Here is a 21,175-nt window from a genome sequence, read left to right as displayed (position 1 = left end):
GGCCAGCCCTTACGAAAATTAACCATGGTTTTGTTAAAATATATAGTATATACTTTTATATAGTAACAGTGTAGTAACATTTATTTATTTGTTTATTTATTTATGGCGTTTTGATTACCATGGTTAAACTATGGTTAGTGTAACATGGCCATGGTTAATTTGTGGTTACCACGATTTAACAATAGAAACCACTTTGGGTTTTATTTGTAGTAAAACCATGGATCATTTTTGTAAGACAAATACAGGAAATGCGTCATGTATGTAGACAAGTGGCCAAATGCAAAGACCGCAAGTGCGGGTATCTGGACAAGCCCTAGAAGTGTATGGGACAGGCCCAATATGTCGTGTAAAAAAGCTGTTGTTTGCGGGCGGAGTGGTGTAGTTACCGCATCTGCCGGCAGGTGTTGCGATGCTTAACCAGCTAACCAGCCTCCTTTAGTGGGATGACTCCAGCCAATGACGTCTCTCCAGCGTCTGTATTTGCGGAAATGCTGTGTTTCAGTACAGTGGTGGGCTTGAGCTGAGTGCAGCTGCTTTCACAGCCGTAAGTCGTTTTAACCCTTATTTACTTTCTCATTTATTCTTTTCCAGAATGCCTGTGCTCCCTTAGCAGAATAAAAATAGCAGTTTAGAAGTGCGCACCTAGTACAGCAAACTAGCTTGTGGACGTTTAGTTGAATCGCGGCTTTGTTTATTTTATCGAATGCGCGAGCGTATACCTAAATCACGCTGTCAAATAGTCGTATGTACAATCTGTAAACATTACTAATTAAATACAGTACTGTAACTGCTTTCCTCTATACGTCTCTCAGTGCTGAATCTGTAGTTGATAAATTAGAAACAGGCACTGTTATACGCATATCACTCTTCCTAATTTTCTGTTCATTTTTAATGATTGTAGATGCTTCAGGACAAAATAATTCATATGTCATATAATTCAGCATGATCTCAAGACGTCGTAATAAAGCACTTGATTTAAATCCTAATTTCATCGCATGATGATGAAGCAATGACACTTCAAGTGACAGTCATCAAGGGATAAGAAACATTATTGCAATAATTTCTTATCTAATACCACAGACGCGGGGTTGTCATCGTTTTGACCCCCAACTAGCCATGATATACAGTGTTATTTCTGTCGACTATAAAGTAAAAGAAAACAAACGAAAGTGACTGATTAAACATCTTGAGAATACAGGAGGAACTGTAAGCGGTGCATTCGGAAGCTCTAGCCGAAAACCGTAAACTGTAAACTTTAGAGATTGTTTGACGTGGCAAGGACAGGAGAAGGTCCTGTTACTAAGGAAATAAATGATGAAATGCACACAACAAAGCAGTGAAGTGTGTCAACATGAAACATGAGAAGAGGGGCGTAGAGGTGGCAGACTATGTAAGAAAGAAAAAGAACAGGATTGTTCAGGATGAAAAAAAAACCTGAAGAATGTGACTAACAGGTAACACTTGCCAGTAAAGGAAGTAGTGTGGCATGTGTGTGATGTTGTAATTGTAATGATAAAATAAAGTTTTGATTTATTTTACATTTTGCTCACTACCTAATTCCTAAACTTCCATTTATGTCAGTTTTGAAACAACTTTACTGTGTTATGACTATTAAATGTTCTAGAATTACATTCCTGTGGTTTTTAGCAGTTATTTAGCATTTTTGCTGTTCACTTAAATCACACTGCAGTGTGACACATGCGTGTTTAAAATACCAATCCATGTACTCATTTGAATCAAAATGTGTTCAAGACAAAATTCAACCTAATACACATGTTTTTTTTGTGTGTGTTTCAGCTTCTTCATAAAAGAGTTCTCACAAGTTACTTCAGCTGAAGTATTATTCCCCTTCAAGTGAAAACATGAACGAAAAAACTGATGAAAGAGACTTTTGGAGGAACTCTTGTCAGCTTTAGGAGGGATTGTTTATCTTCGAGCAGATGCTCAGGTGTGTCTTGCTTGCTGTTCTCTGGACTTCGCCTCAAACTAAACTTCAGTCATGAGCCTCTTTCCATCCTTGTTCAAGATCATAAGGAAGGGGAAGTGTCTGTTTCTTCTACTGTTGTGTCTTTGCGTTGTCGCGTGGATCGCAACGTTCTCAAATGACGACACAGATAAGGCTGTCCAGGACGGATCGAATTCTCCCGACGATAAGGGTGTCGGAGGGTTTGCTCAGATGGAGCTGGAATCAGAGATGATGCAGAGCGTCGAGGAGCGTGTCGAGGAGCAGGCTGCCAAAGAGAGCTGTCCAGAGCAGTCACCCCTGCTCCGTAAGTGTCGTCTGAGTTTATCTTTTTGTGGATTAAATGTTATGCTTCAAGTTCAGGGAATGGTCTACGCAAACTGAAGTCATTCTCTTGTCATTTCAACCCTCCATTGTTTGTTTCTTCTGTTTGTTCTCAGAAATAAAGATAGAAAATCTGTCACTGGGGAAGTACCTTTTACGTACTAATATGTGCCTTCAAGGTACCAGTGTGGACCCTTTAGGTCCAAAGGTGTACCTTCAGAAAAAATACTACCTCAGTGACAGCTTTCGTACCTTTATTTCTAAGAGTGTAAAATGCAAGAGGCAGAATGTTCCAGCCTGTTATCTATCTAGGGCAAATGCATGATGATTTATACTGCGAAATATAACTTGTTCTCTTTTTTTACACAAGCCATATAATTGACAAAAATAAAGCTGCTGTGTGCCCCTTAGCAGTCGGCCACATTGTCATTTTGAAAACACAAATGTGACACTGGAAAACACAACCAGTAATAAGGACAAATTTTCATCATCTGAAAGTTGAATAAATAAGCTTTCCATTGATGTATGGTTTGTTAGGATAGGACAGTATTTGGCAGAGATACAACTATTTAAACTTTTTTTTTTTCAAAAATATTGAGAAAATCGCCTTTAAGTTTTCCAAATGAAGTTCTCAGCAATGCATATTGCTAATCACAAATTAAGTTTTGGTATATTTGCAGTTCGAAATTTACAAAATATTCATCAGATGCTAAGTTTACCTTTTCATGTTGTTTGAACATTAATTTGTGTTGTCAGTGTATGTACAAATCTACCCTATAATGATAAAAATCCATGCAGTGGTTTTTAATTAATCTGTAAAAATAATATTCCCTTTTTCAAATCGAGCCGTTCTCAGATGCCTGTCGTTGTGACGTCACACCCACAGAGGACACTCCCACGATAGTTGATTGACATGAGCGTCTTACCTCAGATTAGTTGTAACAGTCCAACCTCCATGTTTTGATGCCGGAGCAGGGATGTAAGTTAGACAAGAATTGAGCGATTGAGGTGTTGTGTTGCTGGATGTAATAATGAACATAGTGGTCGTCATTTACTCCCGACATCTGAGCCGCTGAAGATGTAGTAGATTACATTTGTTTGTGAAGGGAATGCGCCTCCCGATCTACATATATCTGTCTATGTTCGCACGAATCATTCATGATCCAGCTTCGCTTACAGCAGAAGTGAGTATAAGGGGTTTTTTATGAATCTTTACGATCGCCTTTCCTTATAATGTGCTAGTTAGCAAGTTCAGCGGCTAAATGCGGCTAAAGTAAACAGGCTCGTCACTCCACAGAGAGAAGAGAGGGGCGGGGCGAGCAGAGCTTATTAACATTTAAAGCAGCCTCGACCAGAATGGGATGATTTTTGCAGAGTTGATTTTGGCAAGGTTAAAACTACCATTGAGAATTTTTAACCAAAGTATATTATAGACTTTTCATTGAGACCCTAAAGAATCATATTAACTTGTGGAAAATGGGCATCCGATGACCCCTTTATTAGAACATGATCTTAATATCCTAATGATTTTTGGCATAAAAGAAAAATCAGTAATTTTGACCCATACTATGTATCGTTGGCTATTGCTACAAATATACCTGGTTTTGTGGTCCAGTGTCACAAATGAGGTCCATAGAAGGGGAAGATTATCATAGAATTATGACTTAAATTGTGATGTGCTCCTCACACAAGCCTGTCGAATGGCTTTATAAGACTGTAGTCTTATGGACTACTTTGTTGCTTTTGTAGTGCATTTTTGTTCTTTTTGGAACTTGGCAGCGTAAATCACCATCAGTATCTCATCAGTGGGGAATAAAACACACAATTCAAGTTTTTGAGTATAGATACTCAAAAATATTACACTAGTTAAAGTACTCATTATTGTTTGTTAATTTTAGACTGAAACATTATGTGTTTTTTTTTCCTTTATCGGAATAGTAAAATCAAAAATTACCTTGTGAAATCATTATCAAAAGTGCTTGATTTTTAATGTGCTTAAGTATTAAAAGTAAAGATTGATGTTCTATGTTTATTTACTTTTTAGTGAACACACATTCACTATGAAGAGTTTTCCCTCAATCAACTCCTAGTTTGCTGCTTATTAATAGTTTTCATATGAGGTTTAAGGATTAAAGGGTCTAAAATATGGTCATGCAAAATAAGGCATTAATAAATGCTTTAGCCTATAATACTAATAAACAGCCAATATGCAAGTAATGTGCATGCTAATAAGCAACTAGTTAAAACTGAATAGTGTTCCCTAATCTAAAGTGTTATCTACTGTATTTAAGTTGTTGATAATTTAAGTTGGCGAACAAGTGGAACCAACAAAATATACCATGAAATTCATTGACAATTGAAGAAAAACAAAATGTGTAAATGTGTGGTGACATAAAAATAGACGTCACACAGGGCAAAACATTTTAAGCATACCAGTTTTATATCATTGGAAAGTGCCACAGCAGCAGGGAGGATTTATGGATGATAATTTGCTTAATTTATAGGTTTATTTATTATATGTCCTAACCTGTACAGACGGCATGCGACATATTCATGATGTAGCATTTCATAGGTTTATAGAAGTTTAAACAGCTCACCATGACTTTTGACTTTTGTTTACTATTCTTAATATTAAAAATTTGGTGAATGTCACAGATTAACTAATTTTTTTTGCGTATACCAGTAACCTTTAAAACTGAGCTGATAATACTGGCAAAAGATCTGAACCATGGAACTGCAACACAGAGAAACATGTGGGAACCACCTCTATGTGAATGTCAATGTTTACACATCACTGTTTTTTCCTTCCACAGCTGCTTGCTAATTCGGGCTCGTTTCCAAAGATGGGGCCCTGTAATTAATGTGGGCCCCAGCTGGTGCAGTATTAAAGGACTGCACCTGGTCCGTGGGCCTTTCACTTACTTGTGGGCCTGTGTCCATGTGTGTTTATTTATTTCTGATTGTTTTTCTCCACAGGAGGTGCTATCAAGCTGTCATTTGATCCCTCGCTGACGATAGGGCAGGTAGAGAGTGAAAACGGGGAGGTGGTGGAGGGTCAGTACAACCCCTCTGACTGTACGGCCAGACAGAGCGTGGCCATCCTGATCCCTCACAGAAACAGAGAGAAGCACCTGCTCTACCTCCTGCACCACCTTCACCCGTTCTTACAGAGGCAGCAGCTTCACTACGCCATCTACGTCATTCACCAGGTGCGCCAAACTCCCATTAGCCATGGCAGGAGTTTTTGTAGATGTACAGAAGTTTTTGAGCAGTAAGAAGTCTCTTCTGCTCACTAAGCCTGCATTTATTTGATCCGAAGGACAGCAGAAACAATAATATTGAGAGATTTTTTTTCTTTATAAAACGGATAGTTCCGGTCCTTGATTCTGATTGTTTGAGCCGCGTTCGAAGCTGTCGTAAGCTGCGTCTCATTTGAAAGGCTGCGTCCTCCAGAGGTCACACTTGAAGGCTGCGTACGTCATCGGGGAAAAATCATTTAAGAAAAGTAACTGTTAAATTGCAAAGTAAAAAATAAATGATAGTATTTTACACCTCACAAGGAATAACAGTCAATTTTATTATGCTTACTTTTTCTTAAATGAGACATCCTTAATGACATGTGCAGTCCTCAGATGTGATCTCCACAGGACGCAGCCTCCGAAATGAGACGCATGTGTAAATTACTCTACAAGCATACACCTTGTTTTACATCTGTGTGTTGCTCGGCAACCGCTTTGTTGCAGCCACAATCGTTTCTAAAGAACTACATTGTTTGGTGGAAAAATAATGTTTTTATTAAAATCATTGCACTTTATTTGCTCTGTTTTATTTTGTGAAACCTTACTACATAGGTGGCCCTGTAAAGCCATGGTTAATAGTAAATTTATAACAGCAAAGCAGTGTTGTTAGGCATGACGCGAAGCTATAAACTATAAACCTTGCGGCTCTTTTGCTTTAATTTCAAATAACTGCTTTCTGTTTGAATATATTTTAAAATGTAATTTATTCCTCTGATAAAAGCTACATTTTTAGCATCATTGCTCCAGTCTTCAGTGTCACATGATCCTTCAGAAATCAGTCATTATTTTAAATATTTAAAACAGTTGAGTGCATTTTTTTCAGGGATCCAAGATCCAAAGATCTGCGTTTATCTGAAATAAAAAGCTTTTGTGACATTATACACTATACCATGCTTGGATTCAGTATCTTTTTGATTTTTTTATTTTTTTGTATCTTTTATTTAGCAAGGATGCTTTAAATTCATCAAAAGTGATGATAAAGACATTTATGTTATAAAAGATTTTTATTTCAGATTATTTTTTAACTTTCTATTCATCAAAGAAACCTGAAAAAATCTATTTTTTTTTCACCATAATAATAGTAATACATTTTTTTGAGCAACAAATCATCATATTAGAATGGTTTCTGAAGGATCACGTCACACTGAAGACTGGAGTCAAAATACATTTGAGACTTAAACGTAAACGCCCTCTTCATATTTGAAATGCATAAGAGTGTTTACTTATGGCTTTGCTCCCAGGGCCATTATAGTTTGCACTGCCCCATCTTCAAATAACAGCCTGTTTGCAAAGAATGAAATACATTGTTACACGTTCACCAAACAATCCATTCTGCAAAAAGTGGTAAGACCTTGCAAATATTAAAACCCACTTTCCTAACATTGAGTCAATGTGGAAGGACACTCTTTGTTTGTTAGTTACATAGAAAAAATTTAATGATAGTATTGTTGTCTTCAACAATAGTGTGTTACTTCCTTTTCATTATTACAGTGAGCAAAGCAAGGCCAAGTTTCTGACTCCCGAATTACCATTTTTGACAAGTAAATGTGGGCAGTTGTCTGTTTTCGCAGTTTTTGTTGTTTATAGTGTTTAGCCTTCAACTTTAGTTCTCAATTGTTTTCATATTGCTAATAATTTTTTTTTCTTCCCATGACATTTTTAACAACAATAGAGATAAATGCCACCAGCTGATGTTGGTAATGTGAATATTTTAAGTTATTTTAAATTTTCATTTTGAGAAAATGTTCAGTTAGGGAAGTAAAAATGATAGACGCTGAGGCTCAAGGTGTTATGAAAAGTATGGGTGCTTTTTTTCTTGTTGTGCACTGTGAAAAATGACCGTAAATTTAACAGTAAAAAGCTGTAAAAATGCTACAGTAAAAACCTGTTAAATGTTTAATAAATTTACAGTGAATAACTGTAAATTGACATTCCCAGAAATCCGTGTTACATTTTTTACATTGTATGCTACATCTAATCCACACTGTAAATGAATGTTTATTGCATTATTTTAGTTGGATGTGTGTTACCATGATGGTGTTTAGTGTTTGTGTGAATGACACTGTGCGCCTTCTATATATGTTAGTAGGGCTGGGCGATAATTCAGTAACGATAATTATCGCGTTACAGTTTTCCTCGGTAAAACAATATGAGGAGTTCGATAAGTGTTCGATATAATTTTATGTGCCAAAAGCGGAACGAAACAGCGCGACTCATTTGATTCTCGCCACACATGACCGTTTATCCACTCGGACTAAAGTTCAAACTGCCGCGCTGTGCGAGCTCACAAGAGAAGATGCATTTATTGTCTCGAAGTGAAATAACAAACTTGTAACAAAAAAGTAATATGATATTATTATTATTATTATTATTATTATTATTATTATTTTTATTATTTTCAGACAACCCAAACCTGTTTCTTGATTTGAAACAATATAACTCATTAGAACATGCAGAAATTGATGTTTCTATTTAGTTATTTATTTTGTTAAGGAAAATTAATGGTCTGGTTTATACAACTTTTACTTTGAAGCAGAAATCTGACTTTTAAACTTCAAATAAAGATTTGACATTTATCGCGATAATTATCGATATCGACTTATATGAAAAAAAATATTGTGATAATTGTTTTGCCCATATTGCCCAGTCCTATATGTTAGTATTTAAAAGCTGCTGTGTGATGGTCTTTGGTTGATCATATGACTTTCTCATCACCATCTGATTTTGGTGGTTATCAGAGTATTACAAAGGTACAAAACCGATTTCAGTGCTTCAATAGGTTTGTACATTAACGTTATATCAGTTAATGAAATTACAGTATTTACCTGTAAATTTAAGTGAAAACGTTGCTACCATATTTTTTACGGTAAAATTCCAGCAACCACAGCTGCCGTTTTTTTTGTTGTTTTTTTTTACCGTAAATTTTATAGTTTTTTTTTTTTTTTTACAGCATGTCATGAAACAGTGTTGTGCTGTTTCCCCTTAAGTTTTGCTAGTTGTTTTGTTAGTAAAAACAACAATTCTGTTCTTGCTTTAGAAAAGAAACATTATAAAACCATTAAAAAACACCTTTCCAGCTCTTCATGTCACTTCATGTCTTCAAAAAAATTAATTTATTCCTAAGACTTATTTGATTTTTGAAGTCATGAAATGAGAGTGATGGAAAAGACCTGGTAATCTACAGGAAATCACAACAGAAGATTCGCAAGCATTTATAAGCAGCGTGTTTTTGATGTATGTGTCTGTTTGTCTTGTAGGCTGGAGATGCCACATTTAACAGGGCAAAGTTGTTAAATGTGGGCTACCTCGAGGCTTTGAACGACCAGAGCTGGGACTGTTTCATCTTCCATGATGTTGATCTAGTTCCTGAGAATGATCATAATTTATACATGTGTGAGGAACAGCCTAAGCACTTAGTCGTGGGGAGGAATTCCACTGGGTACAAGTGAGTAATGCTGTCTCCTTCATTTAACAAACACTGAGCAACTTACAATACGCTCTTGGATTTAGACATACAAGATTTGACTTAGACGGGCAACACTGAAATCAATTAGCAGTACTATTTCTCTCTAAAATACAAAAGCCACAGAAGTGTCGGGAGTAACTAAAAGCAGTGACACTACTAGTTTAACTTCATTTTGCAGTAGTGATAAGTCGTTCAGGTATTTAACAAAGCTGTGACCAAATATTTCCTTTTGTATCACAACAGGTAATGATCAAACACGCCCTCCTAAATGATCCATTCTCTCACATGAATCCCATTTATTTTAATTAATGGGCGTGTTTGGAGACCACTGTTCAATTAATCGTAAAAAGAATTCAATACATTTGAGTTTCTGCAGCTGTGCAGCATAAAGGCATAACCTGCGCAGTTGTGTGATGACAGCATTCAAGTGTGGTTGTGAGTCCCCTAAATTATTGAATCATGTGGAATGTAAATGTACATTACAGACTGCAGGGTTTGTGGGGGACAAAACTACACAGAGAGGCAGACTAGTGTTTCAGAATGGGTTAAATCAGGGGTGCCCAACCCTGTTCCTGGAGATCGACTTTCCTGCAGAATTTAGTTCCAACCCTAATCAAACACACCTGTCTGTAATTATCAAGTGCTCCTTGAGATCCTAATTAGCTGGGTCAGGTGTGTTTGGTCAGGGCTGGAGCTGAACTCTGCAGGAAAGTCGATTTCCAGGACCAGGGTTGAGCACCCCTGGGTTAAATCATGTCCCCTTTGTAATCAGCTGTCAGTGTCCAAAAGAGTGACATCTCTGCATTGACAACAGTTGTTCAGTTTACTGATACGGGTTTTTAATCTGCAATACTAATCAAAGGTACTTAGCACGTTTCATCACAAAAACATCTCAGTTTCACCAGGATTTCAATCCTGAATTTTTTCTGATTTCTGCAACTAAAATGTCAGATATTGCAGCAACTTTTCTAAAAAAAAAAAAAAAAAAAAAGATGGCGAAATTTGTAGCATTTTTTGATACAATCTGCTGGTGAAAGCAGGCATGAAGCAAGTGTTTAGTATTATGTATAGTAATTTAATAGCATCATTACACCTATAAAAACATTCAAAGACTTCACAAGTAAAAGTAAACAGAGGGTTGTATCTCTTGTGCAGCCTTGCATATTTCACAGCTTTTGGAAGTGACCAGGTTGAAAAGACAGTAGACAAGTGTAGGTCGTGAATGAGTGATTTGTCAGATACAAATCACTTTAAATGTTAAATACTACCTTCTCCTTTGATGGATTTTATAGCTTTTGATAAGCTGTTTTTGCTTGTAGCAAAGTTAACATTTTTGCGTTAAATTTGCAAATAATAAGACAAAAGTTTACTTTTGCATTAAATTCTGCAATTACAAAATCACAAAGTCCTGGAGGGACTGACATGTTTTAAGACAATTATTTTGTTTTAGTCTGCAAGTAGGAGCTGCACTTCCAGACTATGTTAACAAATGCTACCCCTGAACTATTGCAGGCAATTACTAAATTGAATTATTTAAAGCATTAACAAATAAAATTAATCAATTTGTAAATGATTTTATTTTATTGTTTTTATATATATATATATATATGAAATCAAAAAGCTAATTGTTTTTGTAAACTTTTGAATAGAGTTTATAAGGTAGTTTGTAGGTGGGTTGTATCAAGTATTATAGAGATGCTCTTCCCCCCATATCTAACAGCTTTCATTATATACAGAGTTCTGGCATGAAACTCTAGATGGCGCAGTTCCGATAGATCTAACTCAATCTGACCTGATGACATCATTATCACATGGCGAGAACCTGATTGGTTCTCTCCTGTATCAGTAGCCAATGAGCTCACTGCTCAGCACTCAAATATATGACTAGTGCTTGCTGTAGCGGTCTTGCAGCGTGCTTCATAAACCCTCCACCTTCCTCAGCTCCACCTGTATAGATCTGCTACGAGGCGATTCATGTATGCTATGGGGGTTATTCATATAGGTTATATGTGCAGCAGCAGTATTTCTTACATGCTCTGCCACAGCAGCAGCAGCGTAGCAGATCTATTCTGCCAAGATCAAATACATTTACATTGTCATGTACATTACCATGCCAATCCCTCTGAGAGTGGTCATGATAGAAATATGCTTTGTGAAATGCAACAGTTAAACTTCTACAGTCAAGTCAAGTCACCTTTATTTATATAGCGCTTTTAACAATACAGATTGTGTCAAAGCAGATTTACAGTATTAAATATTAAAATAGTGTGTCAATAATGCTAAAGGTAAACAGTAAAACAGTAAACACTCAATTTTCAGTTAAGGGCAGTTCATCATTAAATTCAATGATGTCATCATTCAGCTCAGTTCAGTTCAAATAGAATACGATATCGCTGGAAATGAAGTGTCCCCAACTAAGCAAGCCAGAGGCGACAGCGGCAAGGAACCAAAACTCCATCTGTCTATTAGTAGCTTGTACCTTGGCATTCTACAGTTTTACAGTAACTTCTCCATTTTCCAATGGTATTCAGCTACACTGAATATGATGTGCCCCAAGTAATTTCTTAATTGCATAATTTAATTAATTATGTTGTTAAATGATATGCTATAGTTCTTGTTAAGTATGAGAAAGACACTCATTACTTTTTGCCTGTGACTTCCCAGACTCCGATACAAAGGTTACTTTGGGGGAGTTTCGGCCATGACGAAAGAGCAGTTCCTCAAGGTCAATGGCTTCCCAAACTCCTACTGGGGCTGGGGTGGAGAGGACGATGACCTGAGAATAAGGTAATAGAAATTTAGGATGATATGTATTAGGATGTGCACAGGTACTCAAACAGTAGGTGACTTCACAAAAGGGCTTTTTGTAATCTTTACAACATCAAAAAAGGGCATAAAAATGCAAAGCCGCTTTACTCTTCATATGAAAGGTAATGTGTGTCTCAGTGAAGGGAAATGTCAGTTCCTGTTATGGTACAATCCATGTCTGAACATTGCTATCTCATTATTAAGGATTTTAACGAAACCATCTTTTTCAGGGTGACACTACAGAAAATGTCAATAATCCGTCCATCCTCACAAGTGGCGCGCTACACCATGGTCTTTCACAAAAGGGACAGCGGCAATCAAATCAATAAAGACAGGTCAGTTTAAGTGTGACTGAGAAATAAATGTAAAATGTTGTGATGTTAGGGTGATATTCTTGAATAAATTACAAGAATAGCATGGTTACAAGAAGAGTTAAATTAAAACTAATTTAGGGAAATGAGTTCGGTACATCCAGTGATAAGTTTTTATAGTAATACAAAAAAAAAAAAAAACTGTCTTTTTAAATTTCTGCTAAACTTAAGTCACCAGCCATTGAGAACTACAAGCCAAAACAAAAATATCAGAAATTAACCAGATTATCAACTTTTCAAAAAAATTATTCTGAATAATTGAAGTTTTTTATGGTTTGCACCATAAAAATGTAGAGTAGCGCCATAAACTTAATACTACCTGTCACAGAATTCTCTATGACAGCATTTATATAATGAATAGATCACTCCAAAATGAATGTTGAATGGCAAAAATGTTAGTCAGTTAATTTAGTGATCAGCTGTTTCCTCACAAAAGTCAGTTTACTACACTTGTATTGAATGTTTTCTTTCATTGACATGAATTCAGAAAACTCCAGCCTGTTTTCACTCTCAAGACAAATTGATGTTAGTGAAAGTCATGCCCCAAATGAGGGCGCGTTTGGTGTCTGTGTAGTGATGTGCAAAAATATTGGATATGCAGCATTTCACGGATACCTAGGCAGTGGGAGCAGGTTGAAAATTGGCCTCTCGTCTCTAATCTAGTGCGCTACAGAGCAGTGGTATTTAAAGTGAATTTATGAATCATAACCCACTAAATTGGCTAGTGAATTTTGCACACACTTGGTAGTTTAGCAGGCGTTATTTTTTAACCTTGATGTGTTTGTTTATCATACTTTGTGGGGTTTGTCTGTGTCTGTCATGTGTCCTTCAAGCTCAGTCACTATATCAGTAAATACTAAATTATTGTTGGCTTACGTGACTGCCATCTTACTTCATTTTCATATTTTTTTAGCTTTACAATTTGTAAAATGTCTCAAACCAGTTTCTGTAAATTTGTCAAACAGGATGGAACAAAGCATGACTGAATTTGTAAATTCTTTATTAATACTTACTGATTGTGGTGTTTTCCCACAGACACTGTAAGTGTAAAAAAATAATTTTACAAAAGAAGCAAAAAAGTGATATTTAGGACATAGGAAAGTCCTTTAAATTTAAACAGTAGTCTCTGATTTGCTGATTTGCCTGTCTAAAAACATATAAACTGATCTACTAATGAGCATATTTTTTTGGAGAGTGGTTTACCTGTCAAACCCAAAATGAAGCAATCATTAGTCATTAAATCTTTCTTTTGTTTCCCCTTGATTTTGGTAACACTTTATTTTAAGGACCAATTTTCACTGTTAACTAGTTGCTTATTAGCTTGCATATTATTAGCATATTGGCTGTTTGTTAGTACTTTTAAAGCACATATTAAAGCCTTATTCTGAATGACCGTATTCTTGATTCCTTAATCCTTAAACCCAATACCTAAACTTAACAACTACCTTACTAGCTATTCATAAGCAGCAAATTAGGAGTCGATAGTAATAGTTAATAGTAAAAATTGGGCCTTAAAAATAAAATGTTGCCAATTTTATTTACAATGTCTATATTCTATACAGTCATGGCCAAAAATATCAGCGCCCTTGCAATTCTGTCTGAAAATGCAACACTTCTCTCAGAAAATTGATCTAGTTGCAAATGTTTTGGTATTCACATGCTTATTGTTTTTGTTTGCACTGCAACAAAAAAACAGAGAAGAAAAGTCAAACTTGATAAAATTTCACACAGAACTCAAAAATGAACTGGACAAAATTACTGGCACCTTGTCAAAATTGTAAAAATAAAAAAAAAATTGCTTTTCAAGCATGTGGTGCTCCTGTAATTTGTATTTAGACACACCTGTGGCACGTAACAGGTGTGGGCAATATAGTAATCTCACTTGCAACCAGTTAAAATGAAGAAAAGTGTGTCACACTGAGCATGGAGAAAAGAAAGAAGTGTAAAGAGTTGTCTGTGGATTTGAGAGAAAAAAGTATTCTTGATTCCTTAATCCTTAAACCCAATACCTAAACTTAACAACTACCTTACTAGCTATTCATAAGCAGTTGTCTGTAAAGAGTTGTCTGTGGATTTGAGAGAAAAAATTGTGGAAAAACATGGACAATCTCGAAGTCCATCTCCAGAGATCTTAATGTTCCTGTGTCCACTGTGCTTAATATCATCAAGAGGTTTACAGCCCATGGCACTGTAGCCAACCTCCCTGGACGTGGACGGAAGAGCAAAATTAATGAAAAATTACAAGAAAGGATTGTTTGAATGGTGGATAAAAAACCCTGATTAACTTCCAAACAAATTCAAGCTGATCTGCAGACACAGGGTACAACAGTGTCAGCTCGCATTATCCCTCGAAAAGGGACGCTATGGTAGGAGACCCATGAGGACACCACTGCTGACACAAAGGCATAAAAAGCAAGACTGGAGTTTGCCAAAACTTATGTGACACAACCACATTCCTTCTGGGAGAACATACTGTGGACAGATGAGACAAAAGTAGAGCTTTCTAGTAAAGGACATCATGGCACTGTTTACAGAAAAAGAAATGGGGCCTTCAAAAATAAAGAACACAGTCCCTACAGTCAAACATGGTGGAGGGTCAAAGATGTTTTGGGGTTGCTTTGCTGCTTCTGGCACTGGATGCCTTGACTGTGTGAACGGTATCATGAAATCTGATGATTACTAAAGAATGTTGGGGCGCAACGTAGTGTCCAGTGTCAGAAAGCTGCGTCTCCACCAGAGGTCATGGGTCTTCCAGCAGGACAACGACCCGAAACACACTTCAAAAAGCACTCAAAGCGCTGGAGAGTTCTGAAATGGCCAGCAATGAGTCCAGACCTGAATCCCATAGAAACCTGTGGAGAGATCTCAAAACAGCAGTTGGGAGAAGACATCCTTCAAACTGAATGACCTGGAGCAGTTTGCAAAAGAAGAGTGGTCCAAAATACCAGTAGAGAGGTGTAAGAAACTCATTCATGGTTACAGGAAGCGATTGATTTCAGTTATTTTTTTCCAAAGGGGGTGCTAACCTTTTTTAAATTAGCACCAACTATTGAATGCACTTTTGAAGGGCTCATGTGGTGGTCATATATTATAGTCATATGTGTACTATAAAACATACTGTAATTTTCAGAACTCAAAACTTCCCCCTTAGTACAAAAAGACCAAGCTTTAAAAAATCTGTTTTATCTGCTTGGCCAACATGACTTCACGTGATTGAATAAATCAGTTCAAGATTACTTCCACAGTGACAGATCTGCTTATCCACCATCGCTTCTTCGGATCACCAGCTGGTCTGTGGATGATGATTGAGACTGCTGTTATGCAGTTTCAATCTCTTTCATTATCGTCTGAACATTAGGAAAAAGTGGCTGATGGTTATGCGCCTAATTGCATCGGTAGAGCATCATTTGTTTGTTCAGAACATTTCACTGTGGATTAATTTCTAAACCAGTCATTGTGCATGATTGGACTCGACAGTAATGTCACAACACGTAAGCAAGTTGTGACACTACTGCTCCGATGCTGGCAGGTTTATTTCAGGCTTATTGAGTTTAAAAGCATCAGAGACTTCCACAAATGCACACTGCAATTCGCCACTGCATGCATCAAAATGAACATATTGTATGTGGTTTTATACAGTACACAAATACATATCCAGTAGCTGCTATAAATTACAATTTTTCTTAATTGCTTTGGCACAGTTTTAAGATTCTCTAAACTGAAAGTGCAGTTGCACGAGTCACTGCTTTTGGCAGACAGAATTGTATGTCTGCAAAATGTAGTAACTGATCCAAAACATTTAATTTATGCTTCAAAACACAGTTTATATTTCATATATTTTATTTGTTATATGCAAATTTCATTTTATTTCAAATCATATTGAAATTTCAATGGTTCGATTCCCACATTGCTTATTTATTTTTCTTCCGCAACAATCAACTGTGAATGTTTAGTCCACATGTAACATATTTGCAAAGATAAATACAGATGTATTTCAACAGTACTGCTATAGCCGCTGCTGTTTAGGGTTGTGATGTTCCTCCTTATTCTAAAATGGTAGTGATTGTGCTTGACAAACTCCATATACATGCTTCCAAAAATTATTGATTGACAAGTTTGTGATTCCTCTTTCATTATGATGGCAAGCAGGGTTGCAAAAGGGCCATAAATGTCTGATGTGGCAAAACACAAGCAATTTGTTTAAATAAAAAAAAAATTCAAATCTGATTTGAACGAGAAACTAATTGTTCAGACATGTCAACTTATTGTTTTGAGAGAAAAAAAACAAACAAACAAAAACTCTCATTCAAGAATTAGCCAAAATGATTTAGAAAAACTGTATTGAACATAAGTAAATGCACAGCTGTTTGCATTAAAAATGTCTTTATTAACGTTGGCATTTTACAGCATTCAGTTGATTATATCAAAGAACCGGTTACACTCGCGATACAGAAGAATCACATTTGTGTCAGAGACTCTGTGGTATATATTGATAACAATTTCTGTTTATATTTTATACAAAATTATACAAAGTTAAAACACCTGCTTGCAATCCACGAACACGTCTCTCACGTACAGCATGTGATCTCGCATTTTGAAGTGTATGTCGCAGGAAATTAGCACTTGCTGTCATGAATAATTAGATCACTAAGTGTCTTATAGAATAAGTAAATGCAGTTTTATGAATAATTATGCGACACAGAGCAGTCATCAGTGTACTAAAGGTGTGACAAAACACCGACATTGACACAATGAAGATTTTAAATCAGTAAGCTCAAAATTAACAAATTAAATTTGACATGCTAACATATTCTATATATGTACAACACAAATACCTGTCAGAAAATGTAGTTCACTTTTTCAGAGTTTAGGGGTTCATTTTCTTCTACTTTTTTAGCATACAGATTTTGAAAACATGCAAAGGGCAAGCATAGTGAAGCCTTAAAGGGGAAATAACCCCAAAACTGAGTGCTTTAGTCAGATGGCCAAATCTTAATTATAAGTGAAAATATTGTAGAATAAACAAAAATGCAGTGAATGACTCTTTAAAAAACTCAGGAATAGAATAATGTTACACTTAAAATGTAAATGTTTTCAAGAGAGAGACCTTAGATATGCAATAGATTTCACTGTGGCATTTATTCATGCTTTCTTTTCACTTTGCCCAACACAGGATGCGTCTGTTACGCCGCACTCATCAGGCGTGGAAGACGGATGGTTTGAACTCCTGTTCCTACAAAGTTCTGTCTGTCCACAGAGCACCGCTCTTCATCAACATCACCGTGGACATTGGCCGGCCGGAGCGTGCTCACTGAGCATTTGGAGACTGACATTCAAGAGACGGTTTGCATTGAAACCCAGCATTCACCAGTGCCTGGCAGATCAGGTTGCACCAGGTTGCACTTTGGATCTGTCCAACATTACTCTTTAAGCCCTGCAAGATAAAATGGGCAGAATTCTGATCAAACACTACTTTCTAAGTATTACAATAATCAAGTAGAATCAAATTAGTCTGATCAGGTAAACCTTTCGGGGTTGAAATGAATTTAATATTCAGCTATAATATTCTAGTTATGAAGTCATAGGTTTATATAATGTATTCTGTATGACTTGTGTTCGTTTAGGTCATTACAGAATATGGCATGACATCTGGAGGTAATGGAAAACAGAGGAGCTGTACCTGACAGGCTAATAGGTATATAATATGTAGACTTCAATACTGATATAGACATGAATGTAAATGGGCAGAGGAGGTGTACTTGAGTCTTTACAACAAATCTGCATGTTCTGTGATGATGATTCCAGCTGAACGTGCTTATAATATCTGTCTGGTGGAAATTTGTAGATTTTGTAGTAGGTGTTCGGGTCCAATGATATGGTTTAATCAGTTCAGTTTCATTTCAGTGAAATGTAGCTGTAGATGGGTTAATTATTTTACATTTTTACATTGTTCAGACAGAATGGATGTTAATTCGTAACACTGGCTGGTGTTACCTTACTGAATTTATGATCAGAGAAAAAGAGATTTTGTCTGCTTAGGATAATATCATCTTAGGGCGTGTCCTCTTCTTTTTTTTAAAGATCAAATACTGTGTCACAATCAGACTTTAAACAGTTTTTTAAGCAATTACACTTAAAGACTAAAAAGTGCATGAGGATCTTTTAAGTAACATCGTATTTTCTGTGGACATTATTGGTTTAATTTAATTGTTTTGTTTTTGCTAGTCCTGAAAACCTGGTATCATAATTAAAAAGTGACTTTCCACAGTTTTTCCTCAAATTTTACATTCTGTGGCACACATTTAAAATGATTTGGGTGTTGTAACTGAACATTTTAAGAATTTTATACTGTGCAGAAATCATGGGCAAAGGTTTGTGAATATTAATGAGAACTTTCCACGAATAGGGTACAAATTACTTTTATTACTTCTTGTAAAGCAGTCAAAAGGGCAGAAATCCCATGTTCTGTGAAATAGAAACTATTAGATAAAAACTATCTAACATAAAATTACCACATGAGTATTTACTTTTAAAAACACTCTAAAAACTCTCTACTCCAGCTGACTCTCGTAATGTTGTGATTTTATTTTTTTTTTAAGTATGTTTTGTTTGACCTCTTGAGGTTTCTTTGAAGATGAAGCACTCCATTTTGATGAATCTTTGTTGAAAATGGATTGAAACTTTTTGCAAGAATTTAAAGTCTGGTTTTGTACCCTTTTCATGGAAAGTGCCTACCACTGATGCAGTGTTGAACCTGTGTGTGTTGGCTATTGATAAAAAGCCAGTTTACTGATGTTAATACTGCAATAAAGAATGATATTAAACATACACAGTTGCTTTTTTCCTTTGGTCAGATATGTTGTATACAGGTATGGCTGTAATATGTGATCTAGTGCTGATTAGTATTGATTAGCATGCTTAGGTTTCCCTATGTATGGGGTTGCATAGCTGCAGTTGGTCAGAGAGCCCATTATGACCCCCTGTTCACTGCTGAAATTGCCTACAATGGGCATGTGAGCATCAGAACTGGAACATGGAGGAATGGAAGAAGGTTGCCTGGACAATGTTCTGCTGGGAAACCTTGAGTCCTGGCATTCACACGAATGTTACTTTGACACGTACTTCCAACCTAAAATATGAGCTGACCATGTACATCCCTTTATGGCAATGATGTTCCCTGATTGCAGCAGTCTCTTTCAGCAGGACAATGCACTTTGACACACTGCCAAAATTGTTCAGGAATGGTTTGAAGAACATGGCAAAGAGTTCAAGGTGTTGCCTTGGCCTCCAAACTCCCCAGATCTCAATCCAATTGAGCATCTATGGGATGTGCTGGACGAACATTTCCAATCCATTGAGACCCCACCTTGCAGCTTGCAGGATTTAAACGATCTACTGCTAATGTCTTGGTGTCAGATAATACAGAACACATTCGGAGGTCTGGTGGAGTCCATGCCTTGATCCATCAGAGCTGTTTTGGGAGAAATATCTGATATACTCATTACTGTGTGTTAACTTGTACAACACTTCAAGTCATATACGTTAATTTTTGCATTGTTTGGAAACTGCAAGTTCATATGAAGCTACTGCATTGCAGAGCACGCTGTGTTACACCGTTTTCTATCTGACTAGTAATAGCAACAAAAAAATCTTAGACAAGTAGGATTCCTCTTCCAAAACAAAGAGCAGCATTTCTCATGAGCAGCTATCATTTCAAATGGAGCTGTGCCAAGGATAGAGGCCGAAGTTGACTCTTCTACCTGGCATGGCATTAAAAAAAGCCCAAGACCCAGGCAAAAAAAGGAGACTACTTCTTGAGATTCAAAACAACATTGTCAGATAATATCAGTGAGAGAGCTGATTGTTTAGCTGATAGTCATTACTTTTGTGGGAGTGCCAGTCACGAGTGCTATTGAATAGATGAAACTATGTTTCGTGGCTTAGGTGCAAGCGGGAAATGAAGCAAATGAAAAGGGTGAAAAGTGCAACTGTATGGGTCTTTAATACATGAATGTCAGAACATAAGCCTTATCTGTTAGTGTACCTTGGACAAACCAGTGTCAACTTGCCATCTAGGAGTGAGCAGGTCACCAGCAGTTGTTTATTTTCACTTTTATGATGGAAGACATCCACCGTTCAGTCTATGCTCAAAACACGTCATCCAGTTCTCCTGTTGGACAGCTTCCCATCTCCTCGTTCCTCTGGTCATATATTGCCTTGGATTTCATTCACCAGTTTTCCTCCATCCAGTGGCAATACTGTGATTTTTTTATTGTGCTGTGGTAGACCATTTTTCCACAGTGGTTCACTTAATTTCTTAAGTGAACCACTTAATGTCCCCGAACTCCCGTCTGCTTGGAAGACAGCACGGATGGTCGTGGACTACATCTTCAGAGGACATGGTCTTACAGAGGACATGCTATGGTCTCTGACAGGGGATCCCAGTTTGTCTTGGAGTACTGTTGGAAGATCAGTGCTACTGCTAGTCTTTCACAGTCCAACAATGAACACTGAGCGTAAGAATCAGGACCTTGAGCAGACGACCTTGGCCCGTTCCTGATCGTGACCAAGCTTGGTCCACTGCTTGTGTCACCCTTCTGCCTGCTCTAAGCATCCCCTCATCCTCTGTCTGACAGTCCTGGAAGTAGTCTGGGACTTGGTGGCTCACCAACTTCTGATTGTTGTCTTCTGCATTGAACGTTTCTGCTCTTAGGGCCTTATTACAGATTCTTCAGCCTTCACCGATCACAAACGAATGAACTATTTTGAACTAATCTTGTTAATCTGCGTCGCTCTGGAATGAGGAAATGCAATGTAGAAATATATGAACAAAACAAGATCGGACTATGAATTAATGAAACGAAGGGCGCTCATGGTGAGGCCTGAAGGACAAGGAACCCTGGTGGAGCCGAAAGGATGGAGGACCATAGTGGAGCTGAAGGCT

The 21,175-nt window shown here is 36.9% G+C and overlaps 1 protein-coding gene across 1 annotated transcript; it reads left to right on the top strand.

Annotated features, from left to right (window-relative positions):
• Positions 1–426: 426 nt before the first annotated feature.
• On the top strand, positions 427–19,064 carry b4galt4 (UDP-Gal:betaGlcNAc beta 1,4- galactosyltransferase, polypeptide 4). Its single transcript, XM_051110984.1, has 7 exons — positions 427–544; positions 1,798–2,270; positions 5,264–5,496; positions 8,844–9,031; positions 11,717–11,839; positions 12,091–12,195; positions 17,405–19,064. The coding sequence occupies exons 2-7, from the start codon at positions 2,000–2,002 to the stop codon at positions 17,544–17,546; spliced, it is 1,062 nt and encodes a 353-aa protein (XP_050966941.1). The 5' UTR covers positions 427–544; positions 1,798–1,999; the 3' UTR covers positions 17,547–19,064.
• Positions 19,065–21,175: the final 2,111 nt, after the last annotated feature.

Source organism: Labeo rohita, chromosome 5 (genome assembly GCF_022985175.1).
Source record: "Labeo rohita strain BAU-BD-2019 chromosome 5, IGBB_LRoh.1.0, whole genome shotgun sequence".
Taxonomy (NCBI): domain Eukaryota; kingdom Metazoa; phylum Chordata; class Actinopteri; order Cypriniformes; family Cyprinidae; genus Labeo; species Labeo rohita.
This window is presented reverse-complemented; position numbering and strand designations above follow the sequence as displayed.